A 20,436-nucleotide genomic window follows, 5' to 3' on the forward strand; every position below is an offset into this window, starting at 1 on the left:
AGATTGTTGTAGTGTTACATTTATGTGTTGTCATTTCAATCCAACAGGGTGTGGTCAGTGTATTACCTGAGTCTCTGGGTCGTCAGAGCCCATGCTGGTGGCCCCCAGTTTGACCACATCAGTGAGCATGGTGATGGTGTTGGCTGAGGACTGGGCAGCCTGGGCCAATCTGTCCTGACTGGACGCTGCCCCAGACACCAGCCGCTTAGTGTCCTCCACCAGAGCCTTGGCTGTCTTCAGGATGCTCTCCCTGAAGAACCCCACACAAAATCTTGTCAAATACCCATTGGGAACAATAAAGATTTATTGAATACTCTATAGTCATACAGAAGCTGCAGTTTATGGGAAGAAATATTCCCTTTTCTCAAAAGAAAGCCATCTTGTATGAGGTCAAAGTCCATGCATTCTATTCTATTCCTTCACTGACCCATATTTGACCTGTGGCTTCTGTGGACTTAATATGTTTGTCCCAAGGTCATCTCCTCAACAGAACAGTGTTCACCTCACTACTCTGTCCTGGTCTCACCTGTGGTCTGCGAAGGACTCTTCGTTCTCAGGGTTGAGTGTTCCGGCCGAGGCGAACATGATGGTGGTGTCCAGGTCAGCGATGATGCCAGAGACAGTGCTGGCTGCTGTGATGCAGGCCTGAGTGCCTTTGTTACCTGCCTGCAGCGCAGACAGCACCATGGAAACCTACGACAGACAGACAGACAGACAGACAGACAGACAGACAGACAGACAGACAGACAGACAGAGCAAAACACAACACAGGATTAATAACAGCACCTCCAGGTCTGTCTCAAAAAACATTCAAACACACAGCATGATCATAAACTAATCATACCCTCTGACCTTATTATGTTAAGAGAAAACGAAGGCGCTTAGGCATAACATCTGCGATTATCTGTGAATGACAACCACCACTCAGGATCCACGGCTTACAGTGCACGATTCACCATCACCAAATAACATGTTGGCAAAATCCTAATTTGATTTAAGCTTCCCATTTGCATTCAATTCAAGATGTGAATCAAGGTAATGGGAGGACCGACTGTGAGGCAATCTGAGAGAGCTGGACTGAGCAGGGAGCTGTTAGGGAGCTAGCAGAAGGAGAGCGAGGGGGAACCATGCATTAGCCTTGAGCCTGCTTCTGCACAAACAGGTTAAAACAATGAATCCGACGCTGCATCACACAGTGCTCCCTCTCCCTCCCAGTCCACACAGACACAGACAGAGAGACAGAGACAGACAGAGACAGACGTCTGCAGTCCCTCACAAACAAACGAAAAGCCATGAGAGACGCATTCAAATGAGGCATAGCAAGGTTCAGCTCCCCAGTCCTCAAAAGCATTAGGCCACAAATTATTCAAGTCTGATATGAGCCTTGAATCAAATCATGCAGTGGGCAAGGAGAAGAAATTCTAATGCCGACTCATTGAGAACCAGCTAGTTCTAGGGTCACAGAAGGGACAAATCGGTCTAATTTCACTATATAAGTACAATCAAGAGAACATGAACTAAAACACTGAACTGATATTAATCTTCACGGCTACTGTAGAGCACAAGTTGTTATTTTAACACAACACATAGAAAACATAACTCCAGTTTATTGACACCTACTGTAGGTCTGCTTGATTCACTCCCCCAGTTCTTCCCCCAGGAGAATAAGGGCTTTCAGGCACAGTGGAGAATGCTCCATTATAGCAAGCCATAATCCTCAGAGCCTATTCTCAGCTATTTCCCTGACACCAGAACGGCATTCATACCTCGACTCTTTCTTCAACTGATATATATATTTCTTTGCATTCAGATAATAACATTGCAGACTTTAAAGTTATCACAATTTACCTCAAGGTTTAAGAATTACACTATAACAGCCTTCTTTCCAGCCTACCTTCTCAGTGACGCCACGGGCACACTCGATGAGCTCCCTCTTGGAGAAGCTGTCAGTGGGGCTCATCTGCAGGGCCCCAGCCTTCTGAACCAGATAGATACATCCATGACCCAGCTCCTGGACCCGCGTCTTAATCTGGAAGCCCACCTGCAAGCACAGCCAGCCAGCCAGTCCATCAGTACCACAGAGTCATCTCAGAGAGCTGCCACCCACCCACTCACTCACTCCCTCCCGCCAGCCCTCCCTCCCTCCACACAGCAGACAATGCCTCTTATCAGGCTGCTGGGTAAACCTGATTCATGTGTGGGTGGTACTTCATTACTAGCATCACTATAGGCCTTTAGGCTTGGAGGGGTACAATGTCACTATGGTAACAAGGATTTCCAGCAGCCAGTTATGTAAAGGGCATTGATAAGAGTGTGTTGTTATTAGGCTATGTTTTCACACATACTGTCGTTAACGGTCCCCATCTCATAGCAGAGATGATCTTTAAACACCGACTATGTGGGTGCAGCTGAGACAGGGAGCCAGAGGTTTGAGATGTGAAAATATATTCTAGTTTGATTTCACATTATGGAGTACAGCCTCAAGGAAGATGCATCATATCAAAGAATGCCATCCACCCTGTGACATACAGTGCACTTAGAAAGTATTCAGACCTCTTGACTTTTTCCACATTTTGTTACGTTACAGCCTTATTCTAAAATGTATTCAATTGTTTTTATTCCCTCAATCTACACACAATACCCCATAATGACGAAGCGAAAAAAGGTTTCCTCCAGACGTAATGCTTGGCATTGAGGCCAAAGTGTTCAATCATGGTTTCAACAGATCAGAGAATCTTGTTTCTCATAGCCTAAGAGTCCTTTAGGTGGCTTTTGGCAAACTCCAAGTGGGTTGTCATGTGCCTTTTACTGAGGAGTGGCTTCTGTCTGGCCACTCTATCATAAAAGGCCTGATTGGTGGAGTACTGCAGAGATGGTTGTCCTTCTGGAAGGTTCTGTCAGAGTGGCCATCGGGTTCTTGGTCACCTCCCTGACCAAGGCCCTTCTCCACCGATTGCTCAGCTTGGCTGTTAGACATTTTTTGTAACCCTTCCCCAGACACAATCCTGTCTCAGAGCACTACGGACAATTGACTTGGTTTTTTCTCTGACATGCATTGTCAACTGTGGGACCTTATATAAACAGGTGTGTGTCTTTCCAAATCAAGTCCAATCAATTGAATTTACCACAGGTGGACTCCAATGAAGTTGTAGAATCATCTCAAGAATGAAGAATGGAAACAGGATGCACATGAGCGCAATTTCAAGTCGCATAGCAAAGGGTCTGAATACTTATGTAAATAAGGCATTTCTGCTTTCAATTTTAATACATTTGCATACATTTCAAAAAACCTGTTTTCGCTTCGTCATTATGGGGTATTGTGTGCAGATTGATGAGGAAAACAATTTATTTAATCCATTTTAGAATAAGGCTGTAACGTAACAAAATGTTGAAAAAGGGAAGGGATCGGATGGGGCCACAGTGTCTCCTGACCCCTCCTGTCTCAGCCTCCAGTATTTATGCTGCAGTAGTTTATGTCGGGGGGCTAGGGTCAGTCTGTCACATCTGGAGTATTTCTCTTGTCTTATCCGGTGTCCTGTGTGAATTTAAATATGCTCTCTCTAATTCTCTTTCTTTCTTTCTCTCTCTCGGAGGACCTGAGCCCTAGGACCATGCCTCAGGACTACCTGGCTTGATGACTCCTTGCTGTCCCCAGTTCACCTGGCCGTGCTGCTGCTCCAGTTCCAACTGTTCTGCCTGCAGCTATGGAACCCTGACCTGTTCACCGGACGTGCTACCTGTCCCAGACCTGTTGTCCCAGACCTGCTGGAAACCTGACCTATTCACTGGATGTGCTACCTGTCCCAGACCTGCTGTTTTCAACTCTCTAGAGACAGCAGGAGCGGTAGAGATACTCTCAAAGATCGGCTATGAAAAAGCCAACTGACACTTACTCGTGTGTTACTGACTTGTTGCACCCTCGACAACTACTATGATTATTATTATTTGACAATGCTGGTCATTTATGAACATTTGAACATCTAGGCCATGTGCTGTTATAATCTCCACCCGGCACAGCCAGAAGAGGACTGGCCACCCCTCATAGCCTGGTTCCTCTCTAGGTTTCGGCCTTTCTAGGGAGTTTTTCCTAGCCACCGTGCTTCTACACCTGCATTGCTTGCTGTTTGGGGTTTTAGGCTGGGTTTCTGTACAGCACTTTGTGATATCAGCTGATGTAAGAAGGGCTATATAAATACATTTGATTTGATCTGAATACTTTCCGAATGCACTTTTTCCACACTAAATATCAGTTGTGTGTCACTGGTCTACACACAATACACCATAATGTCAAAGTGGAATTATGTTTTTAGAAATGTTTAAAAATGTATAAAAAAATGAAAAGCTGAAATATTCAAGTATTCAAATCTCTTTGTTATGGCAAGCCTAAATTTCAGGAGTAAAGTCACATAATAAGTTTCATGGACTCTGTGTGCAATAATACGGTTTAACATGATTTTTGAATGACTACTTCATCTCCGTACACCACACATACAATTATCTGTAAGGTCCCTCAGTCGAGCAGGTAATTTCAAACACAGATTCAACCACAAAGACCAGGGAGGTGTTCCAATGCATCGCAAAGAAGAGCACCTATTGGTAGATGGATAAAAAAAAAGCTGACATTGAATATCCCTTTGAACACGGTGAAGTTAATAATTACACTTTGGATGGTGTATCAATACACTCAGTCACTACAAAGATACAGCTGTCCTTCCTAACCCTGTTGCCAGAGAGGAAGGAAACCGCTCAGGGATTTCACAACAAGACCAACGGTGACTTTAATACAGTTAAAGAGTTTAATGATTGTGATAGGAGAATGGATGGATGGATCAACAACCTTGTAGTTACTCCACAATACTAACCTAAATGACAGATTGAAAAGAAGGAAGTCTGTACAGAATCAAAATATTCCAAAACATGCATCCTGTTTGCAATAAGCCACTAAAGTAAAACTGCAAAAAATGTGGCAAAGAAATGTACTTTATGTCCTGAATACAAAGCAATACGTTTGGGGTAGCTCCAACAGAACACATCACTGAGTACCGCTCTTCATATTACTTTCTAGCATGGTGGTGGCTGCATTATGTTATGGGTAATGCTTGTAATTGGCAAGGCCTCAGGAGTTTTCTAGGATAAAAAGAAACAGAAAAGAACTAAGCACAGGTAAAATCCTAGAGGAAAACCTGGTTCAGTCTGCTTTCCAACAGACACTGGGAGACAAATTTACCTTTCAGCAAAACAATAACCTAAAACACAAAGGAAATATACACTGGAGTTGATTACCAAGACGACATTGAATGGCTTAGTTACAGTTTTGACTTAAATCGTGTTGAAAATCTGTGGCAAGACTTCAAAATGGCTGTCTAGCAAAGTTAAACAACCAACTTGACAGAGCTAGAATTAAAAATACTTATTAGCATTTTATTACTGTTTCAATATTGTAATTACATAATATGGCTTTCCTTTTGATAGATATAGCGAAATTAGGTGCTGCTGAAAAGCAAACTCCACGGACAGCGCAGGGATGCTGATCCACACCACAGAGCTGCCTAAAACAAAAACACTAGACTTACTTAAAGGATTTAGAGAGTCAAAATAGAAAGAGAGTGAAGGATCTCACAGAAAGGGAAAAAAATACAGGAGCCAAGGAAATGGCGGGTCAGACAGGCAAAACACAGAGAGATTGAGAGCAGGAATGACAGTGTTGACCCCCCCCCCCCCCCGTCCACTCCAGACAGTGAACCCAGTACTGCAAGGTCAGAATTAAGACAATCTGTCTGTAGGAAGACATATGTACTCTGTATCTACAGAGTTACTTAAAGGGATAGCTCACCCAAATTACAAAATGGTTTCCTTACCAAATCAAACTTTATTTGCCACATGCGCCGAATACAACAAGTGTAGACTTTACCGTGAAATGCTTACTTACAAGCCATTAACCAACAGTGCAGTTCAAGAAGAAAATATTTACCAAGTAGGCTAAAATAAAAAGTAACAATAAAAAGTAACACAACAAGAATAACAATAACGAGGCGACAGTTGAAGTCGGAAATTTACATACACCTTAAAAAATACATTTAAACTCAGTTTTTCACAATTCCTGACATTTAATCCTAGTAAAGATTCCCTGTCTTAGGTCAGTTAGGATCACCCCTTTATTTTAAGAATGTGAAATGTCAGAATAATAGTAGAGAGAATTATTTATTTCAGCTACTGTTTCTTTCATCACATTCTCAGTGGGTCAGAAGTTTACATACACTCAATTGGTATTTGGTAGCATTGCCTTTAAATTGTTTAACTTGGGTCAAACGTTTAAGGTAGCCTTCTACAAGCTTCCCACAATAAGTTGGGTGAATTTTGGCCCATTCCTCCTGACAGACCGAGTGTAACTGAGTCAGGTTTGTAGGCCTCCTTGCTCGCACACGCCTTTTCAGTTCTGCCCACACATTTTCTATAGGATTGAGGTCAGGGCTTTGTGATGGCCACTCCAATACCTTGACTTTGTTGTCCTTAAGCCATTTTGTCACAACTTTGGAAGTATACTTGGGGTCATTGTCCATTTGGAAGACCCATTTGCAACCAAGCTTTAACTTCCTGACTGATGTCTCGAGATGTTGCTTCAATATATCCACATAATTTTCCTACCTCATGATTCCATCTATTTTGTGAAGTGCACCAGTCCCTCCTGCAGCAAAGCACCCCCACAACATGATGCTGCTACCCCTGTGCTTCACGGTTGGGATGGTGTTCTTCAGCTTGCAAGCCTCCCCCTTTTCCTCCAAACATAACGATGGTCATTATGGCCAAATAACTATTTTTGCTTCATCAGACCAGAGGACATTTCTCCAAAAAGTACAATCTTTATCCCCATGTGCAGTTACAAACCGTAGTCTGGCTTTTCTATGGCGGTTTTGGAGCAGTGGCTTCTTCTTTGCTGAGCGGCCTTTCAGGTTATGTCGATATAGGACTCGTTTTACTGTGGATAGAAATACTTTGTACATGTTTCCTCCAGCATTTTCACAAGGTCCTCTGCTGTTGTTCTGGGATTGATTTGCACTTTTCGTCCCAAAGTACGTTCATCTCTAGGAGATAGAACGCGTCTCCTTCCTGAGTGGTAAGACGGCTGCGTGGTCCCATAGTGTTTATACCTGCGTACTATTGTTTGTACAGATGAACGTGGTACCTTCAGGCATTTGGAAATTGCTCCCAGGGATGAATCAGACTTGTGGAGGTCTACAATTTTTTGTCTGAGGTCTTGGCTAATTTCTTTTGATTTTCCCATGATGTCAAGCAAAGAGGCACTGAGTTTGAAGGTAGGCCTTGAAATACATCCACAGGTACACCTCCAATTGACTCAAATTATGTCAATTAGCCTATCAGAATCTTCTAAAGCCATGACATAATTTCCTGGAATTTTCCAAGCTGTTTAAAGGCACAGTCAACTTAGTGTATGTAAACTTCTGACCCACAGGAATTGTGATACAGTGAAATAATCTGATACAGTGAAATAGTCTGTAAACAATTGTTGGAAAAATTACTTGTGTCATGCACAAAGGAGATGTCCTAACCGACTTGCCAAAACTGTAGTTTGTTAACAAGAAATTTGTGGATGGCAGGAAGCTTGGATGGCAGGAAGCTTGGCCCCAGTGATGTACTGGGCCCTTCGCACTACCCTCTGTAGTGCCTTACGGTCAGATGCCGAGCAATTGCCATACCAGGCAGTGATGCAACCGGTCAGGATGCTCACGATGATGCAGCTGTAGAACCTTTTGAGGATCTGGGGACCCATGCCAAATCTTTTCAGTCTCCTGAGGGGGAAAAGGTTTTGTCGTGCCCAATTCACGAATGTCTTGGTATGTTTGGACCATGATAGTTAGTTGGTGATGTGGACACCAAGGAACTTAAACTCTCAACCCGCTCCACTACAGCCCCGTTGATGTTAATTAGGGCCTGTGAGGCCACCTTTTCCAGTAGTCCACGATCAGCTCCTTTGTCTTGCTCACATTGAGGGAGTGGTTGTTGTCCTGGCACCACACTGTCAGTTCTCTGACCTCCTCCCTATAGGCAGTCTCATCGTTGTCGGTGATCAGGCCTAACATTGATGTGTCATCAGCAAACTTAATGATGATGTTGGAGTCGTGTTTGGCCACACAGTCGTGGGTGAACAGGGAATACAGGAGGGGACTAAGTACACACCCCTGAGGGGCCCCAGTGTTGCGTGGCGGACATGTTGTTGCCTACTCTTACCACCTGGGGTTGGCCCGTCAGGAAGTCCAGGATCCAGTTGCAGAGGGATGTGTTTAGTCCCAGAGTCCTTAGCTTAGTGTTGAGCTTTGTGGGCACTATGTTGTTGAACGCTGAGCTGTTGTCGATGAACAACATTCTCACATAGGTGTTCCTTTTGTCCAGGTGGGAAAGAGCATGGTGGAGGGGGATTGAGATTGCGTCATCTGTGGATCTGTTGGGGCGGTGTGCGAATTGGAGTGAGTCTAGGGTGTCCAGGAGGATGCTGTTGATGTGAGCTATGTCCAGCCTTTCAAAGCACTCCATGGCTACCGACGTGAGTGCTACGGGGAGGTAATAATTTAGGCAGGTTACCTTCGCTTCCTTGGGCACAGGGACTATGGTGGTCTGCTTGAAACATGTAGGTATTACAGACTCGGTCAGGGAGAGGTTGAAAATGTCAGTTTAGACACTTGACAGTTGGTCCATGCATGCTTCGAGTACACGTCCTGGTAAGCTTTGTGAATGTTGACCTGTTTAAAGGTTTTGTTTACATCGGCTACCGACAGCGTTATCATACAGTCATCCAGAACAGCTGATGCTCTCGTGCATGCTTCAGTGTTGCATGCCTCAAAGTGAGCATAAAAGGCATTTTAGCTCATCTGGTAGGCTTGCGTCACTGGGCAGCTAGCGTCTGGGTTTACTTTTGTAGTCCGTAATAGTTTTTAAGCCCTGCCACATCCGACGAGTGTCAGAGCCAGTGTAGTAGGATTCAATCTTAGTCCTGTATTGACACTTTGCTTGTTCGATGGTTCGTCTCAGGGCATAGCGGGATTTCTTATAAGTGTCCAGATTAGTTTCCCGCTCCTTGAAATCGGCGGCTCTAGCCTTTAGCTCGATGCGGATGTTGCCTGTTATCCATGGCTTCTGGTTGGGATATGTACATACAGTCACTGTGGGGACGACGTCATCAATGCACTTACTGATGAATCCGATGACTGAGGTGGTGTATTCCTCAATGCCATTGGATGAATCCTGGAACATATTCCAGTCTGTGCTAGCAAAACAGTCCTGTAGAGTAGCAGCTGCGTCATCTGACCACTTCCGTATTGAGCAAGTCACTGGTACATTCTGCTTTAGTTTTTGCTTGTGAGCAGGAATCAGGAGGATAGAATTGTGGTCAGATTTGCCAAATGTAGGGCGGGGGAGAGCTTTGTATGCATCTCTGTGTGTAGAGAAAAGTTGGTCTAGGATATTTTACCCCTGGTTGCACATGTGACATGCTGGTAAAAATGAGGTAAAACTGATTTAAGTTTGCCTGCATTAAAGTCCTCTGCCACTATGAGCGCCGCTTCTGGGTGAGCATTTTCTTCTTTGCTTATGGCCTTATAGAGTTGGTTGAGAGCGGTTTTAGTGCCTGCTTCGCTTTGTGGTGGTAAATAGACAGCTACGAATAATACAGATGAGAACTTTCTTGGTAGATAGTGTGGTCGACAGCTTATCATAAGGTACTCTACCTCAGGCGAGCAATACCTCAAGATTTCTTGAATATTAGACATCGTGCACCAGCTGTTATTGACAAAAAGACACACACCCCCACCCCTCGTCTTACCAGAGGTAGCGTCTCTGTTCTGCCGGTGCATGGAAAATCCCGCCAGCTCTATATTGTCTGTTTCTTCGTTCAGCCACGTGTCGGTGAAACATAAGATGTTACCGTTTTTAATGTCCCGTTGGTAGGATAATCTTAATAGTAGGTCATCAATTTTATTTTCTGACTATTGCACGTTAGCAAGGAGAATGGAAGGCAATGGGAGTTTACTCGCTCGCCTCCGGATTCTCAGAAGGGTGCCCGATCTGCGGCCTCTTTTCCGGTGTTTTTTCTTCACGCAAAAGGCATGGATATGGGCCTGTTCCAGTGAAAGCAGGATATCCTTCTCGTCGGACTTGTTAAAGGAAAAAGTTTCTTCCAGTCTGCGGTGAGTAATCGCTTTTCTGATGTCCGGAAGTTATTTTCGGTCATAAGAGACGGTAGCAGCAACTTTATGTACACAATAAGTTAAGAAATAAGTTACACAAAATGCAAAAAAAATTACAAAATTGCACAATTAGTAGGGAGAATGTAAAACATCAGCCATGTTCTTCAGCGCCATCTTCAGTGTACCATGTATGCAGTCTATGTACAAGGTATGACAGCAAGCCATGTTTTTGTTTACCTGGCCACTGTTTGAAATGCAAATTATTTTGCATGTGTGGCACAAAAGCAAAGCATTGATTGCTGTCATTCCTTGTCCATAGACTGCTTATACGGTAAGGAAACCAATATGTCACTTTGTAATTCAGATGAACTATCCCTTTAAGTAGGCCTACACAATATTTTTCTCGGCACGAGAATTGATACATACTGTTTTAACAAGCTATGTAGTTTTGTGGATAGGCGTGACAGTAGGATTTCATGTTTGTACTATGTTACATGCATATTACACTGGAAATATATATATATATATAAAACATCTTTACAGACAACAAATCTGTTGTTTTATGAAAGACAAATTTTAGTCATTAGGCTTCATATTTTGGTCTTAATCTTTGACCAATAACCTTCATTTTATTGTTCATATTAAATCAACCTTATGAAATCTGAAATGATTTGTCATTAAAAATATTACTAATAAAATTTGTTTGAAATAATCCCATGTTTGTCATTGGTTTCATTACATTCTAGAAAGCCTGAACTGTCATCTAAAATATAGGTAACACCTGTGACAAAAAGGCAGCACAAGCTTTCTTTTAATGTAATGTAGTGAAAATATACAATTATGTTAAGCTGTCATTTACGTTGATTTATAATGTTAAGATGTTAACTAATATCTGACTATAAGTTTACATTTTAAAAATAATTACAATTTGTAAAAGTTGGCTGTTCAAAAAAGCCACTATTTTCATAGAATGACCCAGTTACCAAGCAACAAGATATGCCAAATAACAGTCTAAAAACCACTTGAGGGCAAATAAACCAGATTTGACCGTTCAGACAGAAGTCACATGACCAGGAATCAGATTTGTATCTGACTTCAAACCACCAAACCATCCAATTCCATGTGAGAACATATTAGAATCAGATATGCAAAAAAAAAAAATTGATTTGAGTCACTTCAAACTGCCAATGTAAACAAGGCTTTATATACTTACGCAGAAAGACTCAGATGTAATCGCTGCCAAAGGGGCTTCACTAAGTATTGACTCAGGGGTGTGAATACTTATGTAAATTAGATAGTTCTGTATTTAATTTTCAATACATTTGCAAAAATGTATAAAAACATGTTTTTGCTTTGTCATTACGGGATATCGTGTGTAGATGGGTAAGAAATCTATTTTATAAATGTTGAATTCAGGCTGTAACACAACAAAATGTGGAATAAGGGGTATGAATACTTTGTGTGATATTTCTGCATATTTATTTCCTGGCATATGCAAATCTCTTGCATCTCAAATCTCTTTTGATATGTTGCCTTATAAAGACATAGGGCTTGCCTATAGGTGCACCACAGAGAAATCACATTCCATATGCCTTCTTAGAGTTCATAATCCTATATTTTAACAGTGTTTCCTGCTTTGACAGGCACTGTTTGACCTCTCACCTCTTCTGGTTCTGCGGTGGCGGCTGCCAGGCGACCTTGGTGGGCTAACTGGCTGTAGTCTACAGTCACCTGAGAGGCCAGGCCACCCAGCTCCTCTGGACACGTCACTGACTTAGTCATCTGTAGACAGACAGAACAAGGCCATAACATGACATGTTAAAGAGTTTTGATAAAGAGTTTTATACATCTATAAGGACACATTACATATTCAGGGGGTAGTTGTTTGTGCTCACCATCTCCTGAGTTGTGATGGCGATAGCCTTGGAGTATTTCACCATGGTGGTCTGGTAATCCACAAAGGATCCTTCTGGTTCAGGGGGAGTGCCCTCATTCAACTGCAGAGGGAAAACCATGAGTCATTCAATATATTGACTTTAGCTACCTACTGTACATAATCTACACATATGAATACCAGCCATGCATGTACCACACATTTGAATAAATATTTTATTTATTCAATGAACTCTATGCATAAATATGTTGCAGAATGCAGATATCCACAAAAGGCCGGACGATGTGTTAGTTTCAATGCAGAAGTAGAAATGGAATTCACTGGGGTGGAAACATGTAGAGACCAACATCTGATAGAAGCAATCAGGCAATCAAATCTAATTCATTATTAGGAGCTCCATCATCAAGACTGACAGATCACAGTGGATGGAGGGTGACAGCCAGTGGATAAGTGACAGCTGTCAGCTCTGAGGCCTGGAGCTGACACTTCCCATCCATCTCACTAATGAATGTCAGTTAGAGGGGCATGTTTTTCTCCCTGCCCACCGTGGAGGAAACATCTTAAAGCAGTAGGAGGAAATGTGTTAACAGCAGACTTCTACTCCTGAGCTGCCTGGGGCGACAGTACACACATGCGTACACGCATGCATGCACATATACAGTGGTTCTTCCTTTAAAAGTGATGAGCTTATGCCGCAACCGTTTGTGGTAGATGGTGGCAGGTTGTGGTAAATTGCGTCATTCTGGCAACAATGGCTGACACTTAAATAACGTGCCATAGAATTCTGTGGCACCCCACAAGCTGTGCTGCAGTACGCCACAACTTTTAAAGGAAGAACCACTGTACACACACAACTATACAGTACGACACCCCCTACTGTATAGTACACCAGCCCCCACTCACCCTGCCCATGGCCTCAGCAATAGCCTCCACCATGCCTCCCACCATGCCGCCTTCGCTGGCCGCCTCATTCAGTGTCACCATGATGTCGTCTACAGCCTCCTTCATCAGCTGGACAGCCTCTGCTATGGCGTCGTGGGTGTGGGCCGCCTGGACACGCAGTAAACCCACCAGACCACCATGAAACTCAAAGATCTTCATCATAACAATATACATGGCAATGCACACGACAATTAACAAGATATATTGTAGAATGAGGTGCACAGAAATCCATACTAATTTAGTACTGCTCCATTGCTCCAACATGGCTTTTGAGCCCAGTACCATTACCTTAGGATTTCCACCTCCCTCCTTGGCTGCGTAGAGCATCTGCAGGGCGGACTCTGACAGGGTCTTAGTCTGGTCCAGGATGTTCATCTGCTGTTGTTGGTCCATGATCTTAGAAGCCAGGCCAACAGATGCCACAATCAGCGGCTCAAAGTAGCTGGCCAGCTGGGTCACCTGGGAGAGGCAGTATCATGTAACAGTATAAGACACAGATTGGATAATTGGAGTGGATCTAGGAAACAGGAATGTGTCCCTATAGGGCAGTGGTCACCAACAAGGTCGATCGCGATCTTCAAGGAATTCCTAGTCGATCACCAAACATTTCTGTAGAAAAGCCAACGATAAAGGCTTGTGTATTTTATTCGTGTTGTGCTGTTGTCGGTAGGTGCACTTGATTCAGAAGCCCTGCCAACCGGGTAAGCAAAGTGTTTCAATTTTGAACCATTTAATTTGTCTGAAAAGACAAACTCCGCCTGTGGAAAAATCAAGTGTCCCTACTGCGCTGGCCAATCAGATAGCTCAAATCACTGTGCCTACAGAGCTTCCATGACCTCGGGCACAGCAAAGTTTGATACGAGCCTACATAAGATTGAATAACCATGACTGCAGAGAGTACTGTCAAAGAATACAGCAAAGAGCTGTTGTTTTTATGAGTGAGTTCATGTTGAAGTTTTTATTCAGCACTGTGAACCCTATTTTTATTCAACACTATTACAAAACATAAAACGTGCTTCTCCCTACTTCCACTCGCGCTGCAATGAATGAGTAGCCAAGTGTATCGATAGCCCTGCATTTTTATTATTAGCAGCTTGTCGTGTCTATTTTAATATTGAGGAATATTTCACTTTCTCTAGCCACAGGAACAACATAAATGTGTACATGAAGCAGATGCGGTGCTACTCGAGTTTCATCATCAGGTGGAAGATGGTATTCCCTCTCTCTGGTCAGTCTCACCGGGGGAAAGGAAGTAGATCCTCTGCTGCGCTCTCCCTCCTTCTACTGAGACTCTCAACTGGGAACTCGGAAATCTCCAACTTCTGACTACAGTGTGTTCAAGACAACGGGGAACTCAGGAAAAACGAGATCTGACCGGGAGTTTTTGGGGGGCATGGTCATCCAACTCAGAATTCCAAGTCAGAATCTCTGGCATCTTTCCAGACCTCCAGCTTTCAGACCTGATGATCACTGACGTCATGATTTGACTTTGTTTTTGTCCCCCCCAGAGTTCCCAGTTGTCTTGAAAGCACCATGACCATCAGAAGCAGGTACCATCAGTCCAGTAAAATAAGAAAGCAAATTATTTGCTAATTATTTAAATTTATGCTTGCAAGTGCTACACCGACTGACCTATTTTGTAATCAAAGCTTGAGTTTTGAAATAGAATATGGTCTGAGAGGAACCATGTTGGCAGGCAAGGCATATAGCCAACATGCTGTGATAATATATTAGGCATACTGCACAAACCTCATTCCTACAGAACAATTTTTATTAGGTTAATGTTAAAAATCTTGGCTTGTGAAAGTGATCTTAACTCAGAAAAGGTTGGTTACCACTGCTATAGGGGGATGGTTGTAGCTGAGTACCTTGTGCCCCAGCTGGGCAGCTTCACCCCTGGCTGCAGTATTGATGGGATCGATGAGATGTCCAATCTCCTGCACCGACGATGTCAACTGCTCTTGCAAAGCCTAGGGGAGTGGCAAAGAATTATGAAGTGGAAACTGAAAATGAAAGCTCAAGAAACCAATTATATTGACCATTTGAACTTACTTCTAAAGAGATGTCATCCCTACATCCCTGTAGGCTCTGGCCGACAGCAGCTAGAGAAGCCTGCTCGATGTCCCGGATACACTTGTTGATGTTATCAATGGAGTAGTCACACTCCCTCTGCCCTGGCGCCTTGTCCCTAACAGTATCATGATACATAGGAACAAGGCAGTACTTTTACAAGCATGTTATGAATGCAGTATCACAGTTAGGGTTGCAAAGGGAGGGTATATTACTGGAAACCAGTAAACTACCAGAATATTGGTACTGTATCTTTGAAGGATTTTATGTAAATTATCACAAGACATCTAGTGGCCCTTTTGGGTACTTCAGATTATCATAGGTGTCTAATTATCTCTGGCCCCTGTGTGGCTTATCACATGTAAAATATATGAAACAATTAAATAAGATAATTTAAAAATAAATAAATGTATGACAACACTGTAAAACATTATCCTAAATATAAACCATCAACTTAGGGAATACCATTGGTGTTAAATAGGAGAGTTTCAGCATGAAATAACCTTTATTTTTTTTAACACATTTTTTACACACACCTTTATTTGTTTTACTATGTCAATATGTATTTGCTGTCAATGTTTCAGCGTCACACTGGTGGCAGTAGTTGGAAGAGTTGCAGAATTAATTGAAAATAATACCATTGTTGATTAGATGCTTTTCCATTAATTAGGCTATTTTCTCTTGAACCATATGGTCTATCTACTAGAAACCCATTGACAATATGGACACATATATAAAAAATGTATACTATATATGAATAAATTTTTTTAAAGTTTTTCAAGTATAAATGACCAAAGTCACCATAGATGTTCAGTTGCTTATCAAAATAACCACAGATATATTAAATTAACGGTAGCTTTTTAACCCTAATCATGATACATATGTGACCTGTTTCAGGAAACTAGGCGTATGTCATGGGTCACTACTTCACACGAGAGCCATTTGAACGTAATCGTTAAAAAAAAAAAATCTAAATGCACTTTTTGGTCAGAAATGCCTTCTGGAACATGTGAAATTTCATGTGCCTTAATAACAAACTTGTTAAATTACGAGCCTTGTTGGTTTAGCCACAGAAAAAACAGCAACCATCCCGCTAGCCATGATTGTCTGAGATAATGAGTGGGCTGGACATGCCGAGAGATGAGTTTGAATTGGTCTGTCATATAGCACACTTCTCTCTATTTGAGCTAGTTAGTATTTGTAGGTAATCCTGTCTAACGCGGCTTAAAAAATATATATTGCTCAGCAGAACTGCATCAGTGTTGCTCTCCACTTTCTGGAGGACAGAGTTTTGAAATCAGTGGAATTAGAGTATGATATCTTAGGAGATGGAGAAAACACCTGTCTCTGGATTACATCTTCAAACTATTTATACGGGTAAGATAGTCTAGCTAGATACATTTTCAGATATTACACGATTCTAATTTTGACAAAGACATTCTCATTTCAAGTTAAAGTGTACTGTTAGCTAGTTGGCTAACGTTAGCTGGCTGGCTTGCTAGCTAACGTTACGTGTATAATCGTATTATTCGTATCTCAGAGCCATCTGCTTTGCTTGTTATAGCCTAATGTTAGCTAGCTAGCTAACATTGAACCTGGATGGTTAGCTACCTGCAGATTCATGCAAGGTAGTAACATCATGTGTTGTGATTATGATTAATTGTTTAGCTAGCTAGCTAGCTAGCTACATGTCTTAACAAAAGACTCCACTATGCAAGTGTCCATTTTAATAGAATGTCACTGTGACAACTGTTAGCCAGTTAGCTTGGGTGCTTGACTGCTGTTGTTAGGACAGAACGCTTGGATCAACCCTTAAAGAGATTGGTGGAGCTAAAGCTGAAGAGGGTGTGAACAATGCTGAATGGGTGTAGACAAAGAAGAGCTCTCCAGTAGGTACAAACACATTCAAAGGCCATTTTCTCAAAAGTGAGGTTACAAGTTTATCAACTTTCAAAGCAGAATTACTTTCCCATTGTTCCTCAAATGCAGTGTTTGATATACCATTTTGTAGCTCTGTGTCTCTGTTTTTATCCAATGTAAAAAACACAATTTCAAATGTTGCTACATAAGACCGAATCAAGGCATATGAACAAGGCAGTACTTCTACAAGCAGGTTATCAATGCAGTATTACAGGACCTCAAAGAAGGGAAATCATGTAGCGCATTCGGAAAGTTCAGACCCCTTGGTTTTCTCCACATTTTGCTACGTTAAAGCCTTATTCTAAAATGGATTAGATCTGTGCCTTGACACAATCCTGTCTCGGAGCTCTACGGACAATTCCTTCGACCTCATGGCATGGTTTTTGATCTAACATACACTGTCAACTGTGGGACCTTATATGGACGGGTGTGTGTCTTTCCAAATCATGTCCAACCAATTGAATTGACCACTGGTGGACTCCAACCAAGTTGTAGAAAGATTTCAGGGATGATCAATGGAAACAGGATGCACCTGAGCTCGAATTTGAGTCTCATAGCAAAGGGTCTGAATAATGAAATATGTTATTTCTGTTTTTTATTTTTAATACATTTGCAAAAATGTCTAAATACGCTTTGTCATTATGGGGTATTGTGTGCAGATTGACGAGGGAAAAAATGATTCAATACATTTTAGAATAAGGCTGTAACGTAACAATATGGAAAAAGTCAAGGGGTCTGAATACTTTCCGAATGCACTGTATACTACAGTAGGTGCATGTTTTGCAAACATGGTCTCTAGAGGTTGACCAGATGCAAAATGTGCTGGAGCTGAGGGGCAATTTACTGTGTGTGTGAGAGAGATAATGAGGAGAGAATCCTCAATTCATAACAGCAGGAGGGACTTTCTCAGTATAAGAAAGCTGTGTTGCAGCACCAGCAGCACAGCAGATCCTCCACGGAACTCTACCTATTCATCTTTATAATGCCCTAGAGCGTTCCTCTTCATAATACATGGGAGGTGGAAACCCAGCCACCATAAATTACCATGACAACGCACTGCTCAGTCGAACCGACACTTACCCAGACCTAGCTGAACTCCCCCCTCGGCCTCAACATAATAATATCCAGAGCACCATAGTTTAGAACCAGAGAGGTCAGTGCTGACCTGATGGAGGTGATGAGGCTCTTGATGGAGTCGGAGACGGTGCGGGAGTGTCCGGCCAGGATGGACCAGGTGGGCGGGTCTTTGGGGTTGATGATGAGTGAGCGGGCGGTCTCCAGGAGCAGGGTGGAGCTGTCCAGCATGGAGCGGGCTGAACGCACGATGGGCTCCTGGGCTGCCGAGCCCTGGACATGGAAGAGAGGGAGGGAGGAGAGGACAGTGGAGTTGATAGAACAACACAGGTTAAAGATCTTCTAACTAACAGAACAGCTCAATAGCAACATACTACACAGCTGTCCCTGATCTCTTATTATTCAGCCCAACTTCTGATGGATCAAAGGCGTAATCAGAGCCGCGTATCACAGGGGGGATGAGATTAGAGATCCTGCTTTACACGGAGACGCAGAGGCACACCTTCAGTCTTTAAGATGCCAGGCAAAGCCTCCCTCGACAATTAGATTAACAAGCTGAAGATTAGAGCAGCTGTGCTGCGAGAGAGCGGTTAAACACTGCCCTCCAACATATTACAGTCATAAAGCTTTTAGGGCTGTGTGAGGACTCTTTCTGCTAGACTGTAACATAAAATACACAACATTTCTCCTTGAGCTACATCAAATAAACTAGAGAGAAATGGTATATCAAACCAATTCCCCAAGCTTTCCTGGAGAAACAACTCTGTGCTGGCTCTATATTTGAGGTTCTATTTGAAGAGGATTGAATTCCGTAGTTACCAATGTATTCATGGAATCTGTAGGGGTAGCTTTGCCGTTTCATATATGAGGAAATCAGACAAATAAAACAATGTGACAATATATGCTAAAGAAACTTCGTAGGAGATTAAAAAAATTGTCCTCTGAGCAAGAACTGCAGTTTCATTTCCATTGAAGAGCTTAAATAGATCCCTTGACCTTATACATATTTTGTTACAATACAGCCTTCTTCTAAAAATAATTAAATAGTTTTTTCCCCCTCATCAAAATACACACAATACCCCATAACGGCAAAGTAAAAACCCATTTTTAGAAATGTTTGCAAATTGACTTAATATATCACATTTACAAATTGACTTACGTATATCACATTTACGTAAGTATTCAGACTCTTTACTCAATACTTTGTTGAAGCACCTTTGGCAGCGAATACAGCCTCAAGTCTTCTTGGGTATGACGCTACAAGCTTGGCACACTTGTATTTGGGGAGTTTCTCCCATTCTTCTCTGCAGATCCTCTCAAGCTCTGCACAGCTACTTTCAGGTCTCTCCAGAGCTCTACACCTCCCTGACCATTGCTCTTCCCCCAATTGCTCCCTTTGGCCAGGCAGCCAGCTCTAGGAACTTCCATTTAAGAATGGAGCACACTGTGTTCTTGGGGACCTTCAATGCTGCAGAAATGTTTTGGTACCCTTCCCCAGATCTGTGCCTCGTCACAATCCTGTCACAAAGCTCTACAGACAATTCCTTCGACCTCATGGCTTGGTTTTTTATATAGACAGGTATGTGCCTTTCCAAATCATGTCACCACAGGTGGACTCAAATCAAGTTGTAGAAACATCTCAAGGATGATCAATGGAAACACCCGAGCTCAATTTCTAGTCTCATAGCAAAGGGTCTGAATACTGATGTATTTGTATTTATTATGGATCCCCATGTAAATAAGGTATTTCAGTTTTTTATTTTTAATACATTTGCAAAAATGTCTAAATATCTGTTTTCGCTTTGTCATTATGGGGCATTGTGTGTCGATTGATGAGGAAAATGTTTATTTAATCCATTTTAGAATAAGGCTGTAACGTAACACAATGTGGAAAAAGTCAAGGGGTCTGAATACTTTCAGAATTCACTGTATCGCACAATCCAAAAGTCACCCCCTGAACAAGCAGCTATACGAACCTCATTGCTGATCTGTGCAGGGATACTAGCAAACTCTGGGTTGGAGGCAAATGTGGATAGATTCTCTACAGCCTCGATGAGTGGAGTTGTAGCAACACGGCACCTGTCTCTGTTCTCCTCTGAGAAGTCACCATCCAAGGCCTGGAAGAAAATAACAGGACATGACCTAATCCACCCATACTCAACTGATGGACCGGATCCAGACCCAGAAAGGGGTCTATACGGGACGCAGGTCCGGAAAAAAATGAAAATAATTTTAAAAATAATGATTATTTACTAGGTCAGGCTTTGACCCCGGTATCATATAAACACACATAAGACATGGAAGAATGGGTAGAATTGCAGGAAATTAGCTTTAAAT

The 20,436-nt window shown here is 42.4% G+C and overlaps 1 protein-coding gene across 1 annotated transcript in view; it reads right to left on the minus strand.

Moving 5' to 3' along the window:
- Nucleotides 1-20,436, minus strand: part of LOC106573504 (talin-2) — a 140,904-nt gene that overhangs the window by 11,728 nt on the left and 108,740 nt on the right. The window contains 11 exon segments of the mRNA XM_045697137.1: nucleotides 67-250; nucleotides 527-693; nucleotides 1,895-2,041; nucleotides 11,862-11,981; nucleotides 12,095-12,196; nucleotides 12,997-13,143; nucleotides 13,324-13,494; nucleotides 14,904-15,005; nucleotides 15,088-15,223; nucleotides 18,191-18,372; nucleotides 20,076-20,216. Coding sequence (XP_045553093.1) covers nucleotides 67-250; nucleotides 527-693; nucleotides 1,895-2,041; nucleotides 11,862-11,981; nucleotides 12,095-12,196; nucleotides 12,997-13,143; nucleotides 13,324-13,494; nucleotides 14,904-15,005; nucleotides 15,088-15,223; nucleotides 18,191-18,372; nucleotides 20,076-20,216 — 1,599 coding nt within the window.

The sequence above is a fragment of the Salmo salar genome, chromosome ssa16, assembly GCF_905237065.1.
Source record: "Salmo salar chromosome ssa16, Ssal_v3.1, whole genome shotgun sequence".
Classification (NCBI taxonomy): domain Eukaryota; kingdom Metazoa; phylum Chordata; class Actinopteri; order Salmoniformes; family Salmonidae; genus Salmo; species Salmo salar.